The sequence below is a fragment of the Physcomitrium patens genome, chromosome 13, assembly GCF_059467195.1.
Source record: "Physcomitrium patens ecotype Gransden chromosome 13, ASM5946719v1, whole genome shotgun sequence".
NCBI classification, from domain to species: domain Eukaryota; kingdom Viridiplantae; phylum Streptophyta; class Bryopsida; order Funariales; family Funariaceae; genus Physcomitrium; species Physcomitrium patens.
Genome location: NC_143422.1, coordinates 2828968 through 2841936, shown reverse-complemented (window position 1 = coordinate 2841936; position 12969 = coordinate 2828968). Strand labels below are relative to the sequence as shown.

The window sequence follows — 12969 nt, the reverse complement described above, 5'->3', positions numbered from 1 at the left end:
TTGATTTTTCATTGATATCACAATAAAATAACAAAGTTCACACTGAAATTAAAATTCTAAATGTTTGTCCTTATTATGATTCAAAAGATACATGACATGGAGAAGATTGTTGTTGAATTAAACCAAACAATGAATAAAATATTCATAATTGTTGTTATAGATTTAATTTCCAAGGCTTACATTTATTTATTTATTTGTTTATTTTGAATGGATTATGCCACATCCCCAATTAATATTGCTACACCCCATGAGACCTCCTTGTATACAACTAGTTAAAAATATGCTTCTTTCTTTTGCACATTTTTTTCTTTGTTTGTTTTAAGAAAGGATGGTGGTTCAAAGGAAGACAATGAATACTTTATGAAAAAATAGGCTGTGAGTTGTTTTTTAGAAAATTATTTAGCTGCCAAATCTACAAAAAACCTTTTTTTTATTTATTCTATTTTTGAGTTAATGTGGGGCTGCCAAATACGTCCTAAGAATAGAAGTGTGCTTTCTAGTCAATTTAAGTTGTGTGGAGATCACGTGGGGTGTAGCAATATCAATTGAAAATGTAGTGTTAACCATGATATATATATATATGATTTATATATATATATATATATATATATATATATTTGAAAAAAAAAAACTTTTATGTTATTATTACCATAAATTATCATATAAATTACCTGTATTAATAATAAAGATATATAAGTTTTAGGTGTATATAATAAACAAATGATTTATATTACAAAACATGGATGTATCAATCAATATAACATGTGAATTAAACATATAGATCCCAAAATCACACATATCGTCACACACTATAGAATTCCAAAATCTTGATACAAGCACCAAACAACAATATTAAGTTTCAAAAATATGTTAAATTAATAATTACAAAAAGAAAATTTTAATGGTCACAAGATGTTTTTTTTCTTTTTAAAATTACTTGCTACGAAAATGAAGGATTTCATTTCATGACCAATTTCTAATGCCATGTTGATTTTTGTCTAAAACACATTTGAATTGAAGGTTTACAACAGTATATGCATTAATTTACCTCTCCTACCAAATTCTTTGAGATTTCACCAAAAAAAAGGCGTGAAATCTGTGATGATCACAGTTGAAGTAAAAACAAACAAACAAACAAGATTGTGAAACATGAGTCTGAATATTTTTGGCATCGCATAGATTTCACAAGTTTTCAATAAAATGTTCAACCAATTTCGTGATCTTCAGTATTGGGCTTTCTATATTCTTTGAGAATATTGTTGACTTGTCGTGTTGGAGATTGGTATGAATATAAATTGGAATGAAAAGAGGTCTTTGAACTGAGTCAAAGAATCTCTCAGACTGATTATTAATCTCAATCTTCCATGCAATTATTATTTGTCATAAAAATCATTATTTGATTACAACAATTGTAAGTTTGTGTGCATATATATATATATATATATATATTGTTTGGTTTGTTTTGTTAATTCCAAACATAAGCATCATGAGGATTCTACTGTAATATTCAATAGACTATACAATTTTGAAAATCTCATCTAATTACTATAAAAGTTCAGAAAAACTAACAAAAATATTGAAATCTTTTTTTTGATGCCATCATCAAAGTTTGGAGAATTGTGTATCAAACCAGATCATTCGGATGTAACCTTAGAGAACTGTGCTTTGCAACAAAAAATCAATCAGAATATTTAACTGTACTTGTATCTCTTTTTTCTTTAAATTTAGATAAACATATATTCATTAGGACTTTTCATGTGTGTTGATTGTTGTTTGATGTTTTTAAAATCTCATTAAACTGTTATTAGATTGACTCTATCACTTTGCAACATGAAACTATATTGCATACAAATGAATACCTCTTACTTTAATAAACTTAATAAATTCATAACACAAAAAACTAGTACTAATTTGTATTGTAACATTTCATATATATATATATATATATATTTATATACAAGCATCATCTTATGTATGTATGTGTAGTGGAACATAAAATCTTACACTTGCTATTATTTTATTTTGTATCCTAAATAGCCATTCATGTATAAATTGTATGTATATCTATCTCTCTCTCTCTCTCTCTCTCTCTCTCTCTCTATATATATATATATATATATATACATATAAATATCACTTAAAGTTGCATAAAGAATGCATAACACAAAACATTCACATGGAAAACAAAAACAAACAAACACATTACATATAAAATGTCAGACCACAATACACACAAGTATAAGAATAATTTACCATGTGACTGTTCCAAAGAACTTTTAAAGACTTTTTTAAATGAATAAATAAAATTTAATTTAATTTAATTTAAAAAATCAACATGATAAGATTACCAATAAATTGAACCAACACCAGAATTGCATCAAAAACTCATGACACACATGATTTTGGTGAAAACTTTTACAAAACGATTGCTGATAAACACACCAACTCTTTTCCCAAACAGATATCAGAAAATCAGGAGACTCCTGTATAAACACAGAAAGTCCATGACTTCCATACATATATACATACATAAATACATACATGTATACACACACACACACACACACACACACAAAGGTGTTGGAAAAAACAACAACCATTGATGGGTACAATGAAAGAAACAATACATGTAACAATAAAATAAAAAGGCAAAGAATGGATCTCCTTTTTGGCAGTGCCCATGCAAATCACAAGCCAATAAAGTAGCAACAGCTTTCTGCACTATGCTTACACACATACCCACCCACCTACCACGCATTTGATATATACCCTGGGACGAACAGGGTATCAATCCAAACTGATATGTATTTGCACGCACACATAATAACATCCACTCTCCCTCTTCCACTAGATTTGAGATCTTTCTTTTTGTTGTAGAAACGAGAGCCAATGGAGCCCCAAGTTGGCTTCTACTTGTGGGATTCTGCAACTGCCCAGGTGGCTGATTTCATTAGTTAGAGAAGGGGGACAGTAGCCATTGTATCAGCCCCCAACTGAAGTAAGCTCAGCTCTGCTCAGCTGGCCCCAGCTTTCAAAGGGTTTAGGGTTTAGGGTGGACGTGGTGGAGGCAGTGACAACTCCAGAGCTCCCAAATCCCTAATTTTTCCCCCATTCCCCCATGTCGAAACCCTAAACCAGGTGTAAGGGAGCCAGTACCCATACCCATGAATGCATATGTCTCTTTTTTTGCAATGGAGCTTTAACTCTCTCTCTCTCTCTCCTCTTCTCTACCCACCTCACAAAATTTGGCTCGGGGCTGGCCACCCATTGCGTGATGTGCTTCTACTCCTCTTTGGTGGATGAAGAGGGGGTTTGTCTTTTAGGGTTTTTTTTTTTAATTGCTCCTTTGCACCATCATCCCCAGAGGAGGTGTGGGTTGTTCTCCCTTTTTCTTACCTTGGACTGCACACAATACACTAAGCTGCATTGGAATTCAATCTCATGCTACTTCTTTGTGCTCCTTGTCATTTTAGGGTTGGTTGCTTAGGACAAGCAATGAATATACCAAAATCCAGGGTAGCCAAGAGTGAAATTTCCAAATAGAGCACAGGAATATGCGTACACATGTGTATGTATTTTGGGAGAAGGAGCTTTTTGGGATGTCCATCTCTTGGCTAAATCTGTGTGTTTTCTGAGGTACTATTAGTACTTTTGTATGTACATGTGTGCATAGTTCTGAAGTACATCTGCATATGAAGGGGGCAGCATGGCCTCTATTTGTTAAATTAAAAACAACATTCTGGGTGGACATTCAAAAATTAGGTTGTTTGTGAAACAGAGGCTGTGCTCCCCATCACAAATACGACTATCCAATATGAAGACAAGATGAGATGGGTGAGTGTTGAGATGGGAATTGGGACAGAGATACAATGTGAACAAGTGTTTGGTGAACCCGTGGGGCAGATTGCTTGGTTGATTAGGGTGGGGCATGTTGGTAACTGTATTTCAATACAACTTTCGACCTGAAGTTCACAATAAAGTTTAAATTTTTTCAAAGGGGAAAGATTAGTATGGAATGTGGCACAACTCCCCACAAAAGAACATCAATTTGGTTTTTTCTTGCATGGGGTTGTTTTCCTTAGAGCTCCATGGTTGATGGGGTTTTTTTTGGGGGGGGGGGGATCACAAGGGAACAACCCATAGGGCCCCCTTTCTTCCTCTTTTCCACTATGGGGTTCTCTTTTTTGCTGTTATCTGGAAGCATATGAAACACAAGGTATGGATGAATGTGGTCAAATGAGAGGAAGATGTGTGTGGATATCCATCCATCCACCAATCCCATGAGTTTTTGGGGAAATGAATGGTTTAAGTGGGTTGTTTCTAATATGGTCCCCATTTGCATCAGTTCACTTCACTTCACTTTACCCCCCCCCCCCTTCCCTTAAAAGAAAATGGAACAAAAACTCCTGAACTCTCATTTCCACATGTGCCAAGTTACAAACCCTAAACTGAAATAACAATACAAAATATGGTATTCGGAGCCATTTCGAAGTACTGTTAAGGAAGATGGGAGTCAAACAGTCTCCCCCCCCCCCACACAGTAATTAATTCATTAAGAATATCCATCCCACATTGTATGCTCATGATTCCACAATAGAATAGAAAATCCTCGTCATGGGAAATGGTCCAAGGAATTTTGCTTTGTAGGACCTTATCATCAAAACCAGTACAGCAAGGTACACAACTTTGGGTGGAATAAAGGACATGTAGGGCGGTTTATGCCATAGCAGGAGCAGCACCCTCAGCACAGATTGTGTCAGGTCAGCGAAGCAGAACAATAACATTATTAGTAACGCAGCAAAGTAACAATAATAATAAAACTAAACTAAACAAACCAACGAAAGTATAAAGCTTAACAAAAAATCCAAAGAGTTGTCAGAGTGAGACACTGAGACAGTGATGGGGAACCAACTTAGTCCTTTCACTAAGCAACTAACACACAAAAAACTTAACACTTGGACATGAAATTAAACTCCCTTAACAGCAGCAACAACAACAACAACCAATACAGGATGTGAGATTATTTGAGTGGAATAATGGGTGCCAAGTGGAAAAGAAAGGAGGTGAAGAAGAAGCAACCAACGATGGGGCCCCTAGAAAGGTGGAAGGGTTAACAACCCAGAAAGAACTTCACCCAGCCCACCCCAGTGGAGGCGAATCTGAAGGATTGAATTTCTGGAAGGTGCAAGGAAGGTGGGGTAGTGGGACCCATCACAGTGACAGAAGATTGCGGAGGAACGGGGGGCGTGATAGTGCACAGGAAATCTTGGGATTTCGTTTTCCAGGCCCACTCTCTCCCCCAGTCCCGTCTCGGCCCGTCCAAATTTAACGCTCTCGCAGCCTGGCTCGTCCATCCTGCCACCCCGCCCGTTGATTCCGTCCCGCACCCTGCGCGCGCGCTCTCTCTCTCTCTCCCCCCTCCGCCTGGCACGTACCCGTGCCCAGCCCGGCCCGTCCCGACCTCGACCCCCGCCGATGCTTGCGATGCGATGCGGCAATGCGGCGGTGGGGAGACGGGGGGTGGTGGTGGTGGGAGTCGCAAAGGCTTAACTGTGGCCCCCAAGTGTTGCGGAATCACGAACTAGCGGAGAAGCGGAGGAGAAGGGGAGCTTCTCTCTTCCTTTTGCTGGCATCGCATTCGGTGAGTTGGGGTATTAAAGTAACGGTCCCTAGCGTGGCCTACACAAGGTCCCTCTTTTAGCTGTGTAATTGAGATGAGAGGACTGCGAGCAGCAGAGTAGTTCGTTCTCACACTCTCTCTCATTAGCCCCCCCCCCCCCCCCCCCCCCGGGCTGTTTCCATGTGTTGAGACTTTGAGTTCTCGGGTTAATCGTGCTTTGCATTGCTCGCCGGCTTCTGCAGTTTGTGTTTGTGTTTTTTTGAAGTTCCCCCTTTAGGTAGGATGAGTGGGGTGAACGGTGAGAAAGTGCCCTACGGGGGTTCGAAGTTTGGCGACAAGGATAGCAACATGGAGGCGCTGCAGGCGCTCAACAATGAGACTGTGGACCTGGTATGTGCCTAGCTTTTCTTTTTGGGCGATGCAGGGTGGGGATGCTTTGTTGCGAGCGATTGTGTGGCTGTAGTCTCGGGGAGATTGATGCGTTGGCGTTTTGAGTGAGCTGCGATTCGGTGGGCGGTGACGAGGATAAATATTGTGTTGTGTGTTTGCCCTTTTTCAAGGGCTGGCGAGTGTTGTGAGAGCTGGCGAGGCCTTCGTTGTACTGGGCTGAATTGTCGTGCGAAAATGTCTCGGTGCATGGAATGACGTTTAGTGGAATCAGAGCAGCCGTTCACCTCACTTCGTTGTTGTAAGCCTGGAGAGCATCATTTTTTATGTCAATGTAGGATGTTTCCCTCGGAATGTCCTGTTCTTTCCTTGGGAGGCCTTCATTACGTCGTGACTTTCAGTAAGCTGCAGAGCGTTGGGTGAAAAGTTTGGTGTTAGAGAGTGGAGTAATTGAAATTCACATACCAACATGGTATGAATCGGATTCAGATGGTGATTCTTGCCTGTTCGGACATTCGCCTTCCGTGAAGCTACGTTAGCTTTTGCTTGCTTAAAGTTTTGTGAAGATGACCAGGGTACACCGGGTTGACTGACAGTCCATGCCCGGCTTCCCCGTTTCTGTTGATCATCGTGACTTAACCTCTAACGACTGAGAAATGGTTTTTCTACTTTATTTTCTGGGAAACATGTATGTTGCTGGTGTAGAAGCTTAATTTCATTGAGTCTGGACTGGACTCTCAAGCATGTCCTTGTCACAACTTTTATATCGATTCTCTTGTCCAACTGTAGAAACTTGTTCGGAACGAGGGAAGCCCACAATTAAACCTCGATTGCGTATTGATTGCACCCAACTTGTTACATGAGAATTTTATGCATCTCTTCATGACCTCTACGAAGCATTTAATACGTCTAGCTTACTGTGCTTCGGTCCATATGCCGATTCTCTGCTAAGTTGCAGTGGGCCGTTTCTGTACTTTCACATGTACTACATGTATTACTTTCTGATCACTGGACCGATTAGCGTGAATGGTTGACATGGATTCTTTTCGACCTTCAGGACTAAATTGTGGTTGGTGTTGATGCACGCAGGAGCATATTCCGGTGGAAGAAGTTTTCGAGCAATTGAGGTGTACCAAGCAAGGACTGACCGACGCTGAGGGAGAGCAGCGTATCAAGATATGTGGACCCAACAAGCTCGAAGAGAAATCGGTGTGTTTCTCGTCAACTTATTCCTTTCTAACATAACTTGATGTCTGTGTATTACAGTGTCGTTTCTAGTCTACGTTGTAGGGCTCTTCGACTTTTGTAGATTTCAATAACCATTTCTTAATCTATCGCTAGATACCCGTGTACGCTCCTTAACAATCTCGTGTTTGGTCATACAGGAGAGCAAAATTCTCAAGTTCTTGGGGTTCATGTGGAACCCACTATCATGGGTCATGGAAGCTGCTGCGATCATGGCCATTGCCCTATCAAACGGAGGGGTAATACCAAATATAAAATTTTGACTTCAATGGCACAAAGCCTCTTTGTATTATAGATATTGTTCTGTGTTTGCTTGAAGGAGGTGCCTGTCTGTCCGTAATTTTACGACTTCTGACTAGTGGCGGCGTTTTCCAGGGACGACCGCCGGATTGGCAAAACTTCTTGGGAATCATTGTGTTGTTGATCATCAATTCAACCATCAGTTTCATTGAAGAAAACAATGCTGGTCAAGCAGCTGCTTCTCTTATGGCAAGACTCGCTCCTAAAACAAAGGTTGGTCTGATGGCACTGAACCCCCCCCCCCCCCTCTCTTTTTTTTTTTTGTCAAGAACGCAGCTCGGGGCTCAGAATGGAATTTGGATTTCGGGACCTATGTCACGCTAACTACAGCAGACTCGTAGCACATGGAACATTTTGTAATTTCTCGCAGTTCATGGTTTTCTCACGTGGAGACGTTGGATACTCGTCCTGTAGGTGTTGCGTGATGGCGTATGGGCTGAACGTGATGCTGAGATTCTCGTTCCTGGTGATATTATCAGCATTAAGCTCGGTGACATCGTCCCTGCCGATGCCCGTCTACTCGAAGGTGATCCGTTGAAGATAGATCAGGTATGGAGTCGCACGAATTTTCAGCTGGAATGGTCCACTGTGGTCTCTGGGAACGATATAGGACCTGTTGTACGGTGCGGCGTCTTCATTGACCTGCTGGGTCGGTAGCATTGTGTGCAGTTGTTATATAGACGACAGTTGAAGTCAGGCTAGTGAAACATCTGTGTGAAGATTCCAATTGACTTGATTTCTCTTTTTGCAGTCTGCTCTGACTGGAGAGTCACTTCCTGCCACCAAGAAGTCAGGAGACGAAGTATTTTCAGGATCTACCTGCAAACAAGGAGAGATTGAGGCTGTTGTTATTGCTACCGGTGTGCACACCTTCTTTGGCAAGGCTGCGCACTTGGTGGACTCTACCAATAACGTGGGTCATTTCCAGAAGGTGTTGACAGCCATCGGGAATTTCTGTATCGTTTCCATCGCCATTGGAATCGTTATTGAGATCATCGTCATGTGGCCTATCCAGAGGCGTTCCTACAGGGATGGCATTGACAACCTCTTGGTGTTGCTCATTGGAGGCATTCCTATTGCGATGCCTACCGTGCTTTCCGTGACAATGGCTATCGGTTCTCACCGTCTTTCGCAACAGGTATGAGTAGCAATATCTTGGCCTTTCATCAGCGGCTGGAAGCTGTGTCCACATTGTATTCAGTATCTTTTTAGTTAGGGTGTTCGAAGGGCGTAACTTTGGGCGGTGCAATGGTGTTCTAATATTTTTAATTGCTCATTTTTGTTATGAATCGTGTAGGGTGCCATTACGAAACGTATGACCGCTATCGAGGAGATGGCCGGCATGGATGTGCTTTGCAGTGACAAGACAGGAACTCTTACCCTGAACAAATTAACTGTAGACAAAAATCTGATAGAGATTTTTGCAAAAGGTGTGGATAAGGACATGGTCTGTTTAATGTCCGCCCGAGCTTCTAGAGTCGAGAATCAAGATGCCATTGATGCATGCATAGTTGGAGTGTTGGCTGATCCTAAAGAGGTACTCATATCGTCTCTCATTGGGATCGATGTGGTTTTTGTGAGCCCTTTCAAGTCGCAAAATCTTCTGAAAGATGGATAGTACATGACCAGTGCTTTGTTTTTGTGATTATTGCAGGCACGTGCTGGCATTCAAGAAATTCATTTCCTTCCTTTTAACCCCGTGGACAAGCGCACTGCTATCACTTACATTGACAATAGTGATGGTAAGTGGTACCGGTCCAGTAAGGGAGCTCCTGAGCAGATTCTGGAATTGGCATACAACAAGGCAGAGATTGGCGCTCGGGTGCACTCAGTTATTGACAAGTTCGCCGAGCGTGGACTACGTTCTTTGGCTGTGGCCAGGCAGGCAAGTGCGCTGCAGCCGCTTGTTGTAGTGACCGTTACTCAGATATCTCCGGGATAGTGGATTGTTGGGTGAAAATGCATCAATGCGTTGCTATGCCTCACATACTCTCTTTCGTTCCCGTTTTGCTAGTGCAAATTATAGCTGTGACTGACACTTCTTATCTTTCCTACAATGTGGATTATTATTGGAGAACTACTATGGCGAGCTATTTTCATGACCCAGCGTTGATGTAATTTAATAGTCCTTTTTCGTAAATACAGGAAGTTCCTGAATGCAACAAGGAAAGTTCTGGCGGACCTTGGGAGTTTCTTGGTTTGTTGCCTCTCTTCGACCCACCCCGACATGACAGTGCTGAGACCATCCGTAGGGCTCTCAATTTGGGGGTCAGTGTCAAGATGATTACAGGTACATTATTGTTCAGAAAAAAGGATTTTCAGCATGTGCATCTGCAGCGCATTTAGCGTTCTTGTGTACATTTTTTGAGAAAGATGAGCTCATAGGTTCATTACAGTGAATAAGTGTGTTGCATTTCATTGCAGGTGATCAGTTGGCCATTGGAAAGGAGACGGGCCGACGGCTAGGCATGGGAACAAACATGTACCCTTCGTCCTCCCTGCTAGGTGCACACAAAGATGAAGCGATTGCTGCTTTACCTGTGGACGAATTAATTGAGAAGGCAGACGGATTTGCAGGGGTATTCCCAGAGCACAAGTATGAAATTGTCAAGAGGTTGCAGGACAAGAAGCACATCGTTGGTATGACTGGAGATGGTGTGAACGACGCTCCCGCTTTGAAGAAGGCAGATATCGGTATTGCTGTTGCAGATGCCACGGATGCTGCTCGGAGTGCCTCTGATATTGTGCTGACAGAACCAGGGCTTAGCGTCATTATTAGTGCCGTGTTGACCAGTCGAGCTATTTTCCAGCGTATGAAGAACTACACGGTGTGCATTGTGAAACTAAATTTTCATGCTCTCTCGATGCTCTCTGCAAACGTTTGTTGTAGTGTTTGTTAGGTGCATCGTTAAGGAATGCCATTTGTAGCAGTACTAAACTCACGAAGAACATCGTCATTTTACTCTCTAATGTTTGCGTTCTTACTTCTTGCAACGGCATTTAACGATGTCTTTTACTGTGATGGTCAATGTACAGATTTACGCCGTGTCTATTACTATCCGTATAGTGGTAAGTATCATCCACTCGTTTGGTAATACTAAATGTTTGTTTGTTTTTTGGTAGTGGTGTGCTTGATAATGTGGGTGTCAACGATGACTTTTGCGTTTGACTTAAGTGGAAGAAACATGACAATTTGATATGTTCTTGCAGCTTGGATTCTTGCTGTTGGCTTTGATCTGGAAGTTCGACTTCTCGCCGTTCATGGTTCTTATTATTGCCATTCTCAATGACGGTATGTGTGCCCTCTTGTTTATCTAGTGTGAAGTTATTTCAGGTTTAGAATCACTGTTGGCTCCTCGCAAGTATCTTGCACGTATATGCTGTGTGTTTGCAAAAAAAAAATTTAAGTCTCGTATGTATCTGCTTCTTGGTCGCAAATTTAAATAGTGGAATGATTATGAATCGCTTTTCTGTGAGGCAGGTACTATTATGACCATTGCGAAGGACCGTGTGAAGCCATCTCCCCTGCCAGATAGCTGGAGGCTGAGGGAGATTTTTGCTACCGGAGTTGTGCTCGGTACCTACATGGCGTTGATGACGGTTCTGTTCTTCTGGCTCATTCACGAAACCAGATTTTTCCCGGTTCGTGCTTTCTTCTTCTTCTTCTTCTTCTTCTTCTTCTTCTTCGCTCTCCCTTCTGTTATGTTCATGCCGAGTGACAAGCGGGAGTTATGTTCGTATTTACGTACGAAGTTCCCATTTTCTTTTATGCTAAAATCCGATGAATGTAAACTTTGTACAGGATCGCTTCGGAGTGAGAGATATAAGTTACAGCAACAGTCAGATGACAGCAGCCATTTACCTGCAAGTCAGTATTATCAGTCAGGCTCTGATCTTCGTAACTCGTTCCCGGAGCTGGTCATTCGTTGAGAGGCCAGGAGCGCTGCTGATGTTTGCCTTTTTGGCTGCTCAGTTGGTAAGATTTTTTTTTTTGTCAGTTTTACTGCACCAATATGTCAAGCTTGCAAAGGAATAGTACAGTCACATTTTCCTTCCAGTAATTCCCTTGCGTGAGAAGTGTCTTTTACGTTACCGAATCTTTCACTTCAGAAGTTAAAGCTGATACCGAGATCTTGTTCTTCCCACAGATTGCAACGTTCATTGCCGTATATGCGAACTGGGGATTCGCCCGCATTAGAGGTTGTGGTTGGGGCTGGGCCGGAGTTATCTGGTTGTACAGCATTGTCACTTACCTTCCTCTGGATATTTTGAAGTTCGCTGTTAGATACATTCAAAGTGGAAAGGCCTGGGACAATTTGATTAATCGCAAGGTACGACCTTTTCCTTCGTGCTCATGAAGCGGTAGTGTCTATTCCACCTTTGCTCTGACCAGTGGACTTTATAATAATTCATCAACGAAGTACGTGATGGCTTACCTTATTGGTGGGTTGCACAGACTGCTTTCACAACCCAGAAGGACTTCGGAAAGGAGGCACGTGAAGCTCAGTGGGCCCTTGCCCAGCGAACATTGCATGGACTCCACCCTCCCGAATCCAAGGATGATGAGGCCACCACCTCTGGCGGGAACAAGGAGCTTGGATTCATGGCAGAGCAGGCGAAGAGGAGAGCCGAAATTGCAAGGTATCAGTGACTCGCTTCATAACTTTCTTATCCTCTTCATTAGATTTTTATAATCCAATCGTCAAATAAGACGAGAATCCTTGGAGGTGATTGCATCTGGTCATATACACTATGGATCTGGCTTAGCATTTCGTACTTCATAAATGGTGAGTAACACTGAGAACTCTTTTTGCAGGCTAAGGGAGTTGAATACTTTGAAGGGACACGTAGAATCGGTGGTTCGTCTGAAGAATCTAGACGTGGAGATGATCCAACAGTCGTATACAGTGTAGGGGACATGATAGACCGTACTGACAGTGTCTTACTCTAGCAGACAACTTTGCTGGCAATTCTTTCAGAAACAGTTACGATTGTTGCAAGAAACTCTACGGTTTGAAGGCACAACGGATGATAATAACCGTGTCTTATTGAGTAGGATTATATCAAGTGACTGTAGTGTGACTAGGTGGAATGTGAGGAGCATAGCCAGACAAAGACGTACTCAGATAGTGTCTTGAACATTCGGTAGTACCTCGATTTTGAGACCACTCTCACGTAGCACGTGCTGTTGAGGAATAGTCGGTAGTCCTCGAGTTGTTTTGTTGGGGCTTTGCAACAGGTAATGCACGCAGTCGCTCCATCGACGGCCCCCACTTCCAACCTGTTGTTGCACAAATAGACTGCAATGAGAATGGATTCATATGTTGCTGCAATTGGAATTATTATTTTTATTCTTTTAAATATTTTGTTCTCTGTCGGTTGTGGCTAGTTGTGCTGTGTCGAGTTGGTTGTAGCCT

At 41.7% G+C, this 12969-nt stretch overlaps 1 protein-coding gene across 2 annotated transcripts; it reads left to right on the top strand.

Moving 5' to 3' along the window:
• Positions 1-5520: 5520 nt before the first annotated feature.
• LOC112290448 (plasma membrane ATPase) lies at positions 5521-12913 on the top strand. 2 transcript variants are annotated; one of them, XM_024536682.3, is made up of 17 exons: positions 5521-6010; positions 7097-7216; positions 7393-7491; positions 7628-7765; positions 7967-8101; positions 8304-8690; positions 8850-9089; positions 9207-9437; positions 9698-9842; positions 9977-10380; positions 10589-10621; positions 10763-10844; positions 11034-11194; positions 11355-11528; positions 11701-11883; positions 12009-12193; positions 12369-12913. In XM_024536682.3, exons 1-17 carry the CDS (start codon positions 5903-5905, stop codon positions 12463-12465), a joined length of 2922 nt encoding a protein of 973 aa, XP_024392450.1. In that variant the 5' UTR covers positions 5521-5902; the 3' UTR covers positions 12466-12913. The 2 variants fall into 2 exon arrangements, with proteins under 2 accessions (XP_024392450.1, XP_073394126.1); XM_073538025.2 differs by having other exon boundaries at positions 5553-6010; positions 9207-9441; positions 9702-9842.
• The last annotated feature ends 56 nt before the right edge of the window (positions 12914-12969 follow it).

Bases quoted from the DNA above. Each gene is read 5' to 3' on its own strand.
- LOC112290448 (XM_024536682.3), top strand. From the start codon at position 5,903: ATGAGTGGGGTGAACGGTGAGAAAGTGCCCTACGGGGGTTCGAAGTTT. The intron at 9,090-9,206 runs GTACTCATATCG...TGATTATTGCAG, and splicing joins TGTTGGCTGATCCTAAAGAG to GCACGTGCTGGCATTCAAGA. The intron at 11,195-11,354 runs GTTCGTGCTTTC...AACTTTGTACAG, and splicing joins ACGAAACCAGATTTTTCCCG to GATCGCTTCGGAGTGAGAGA.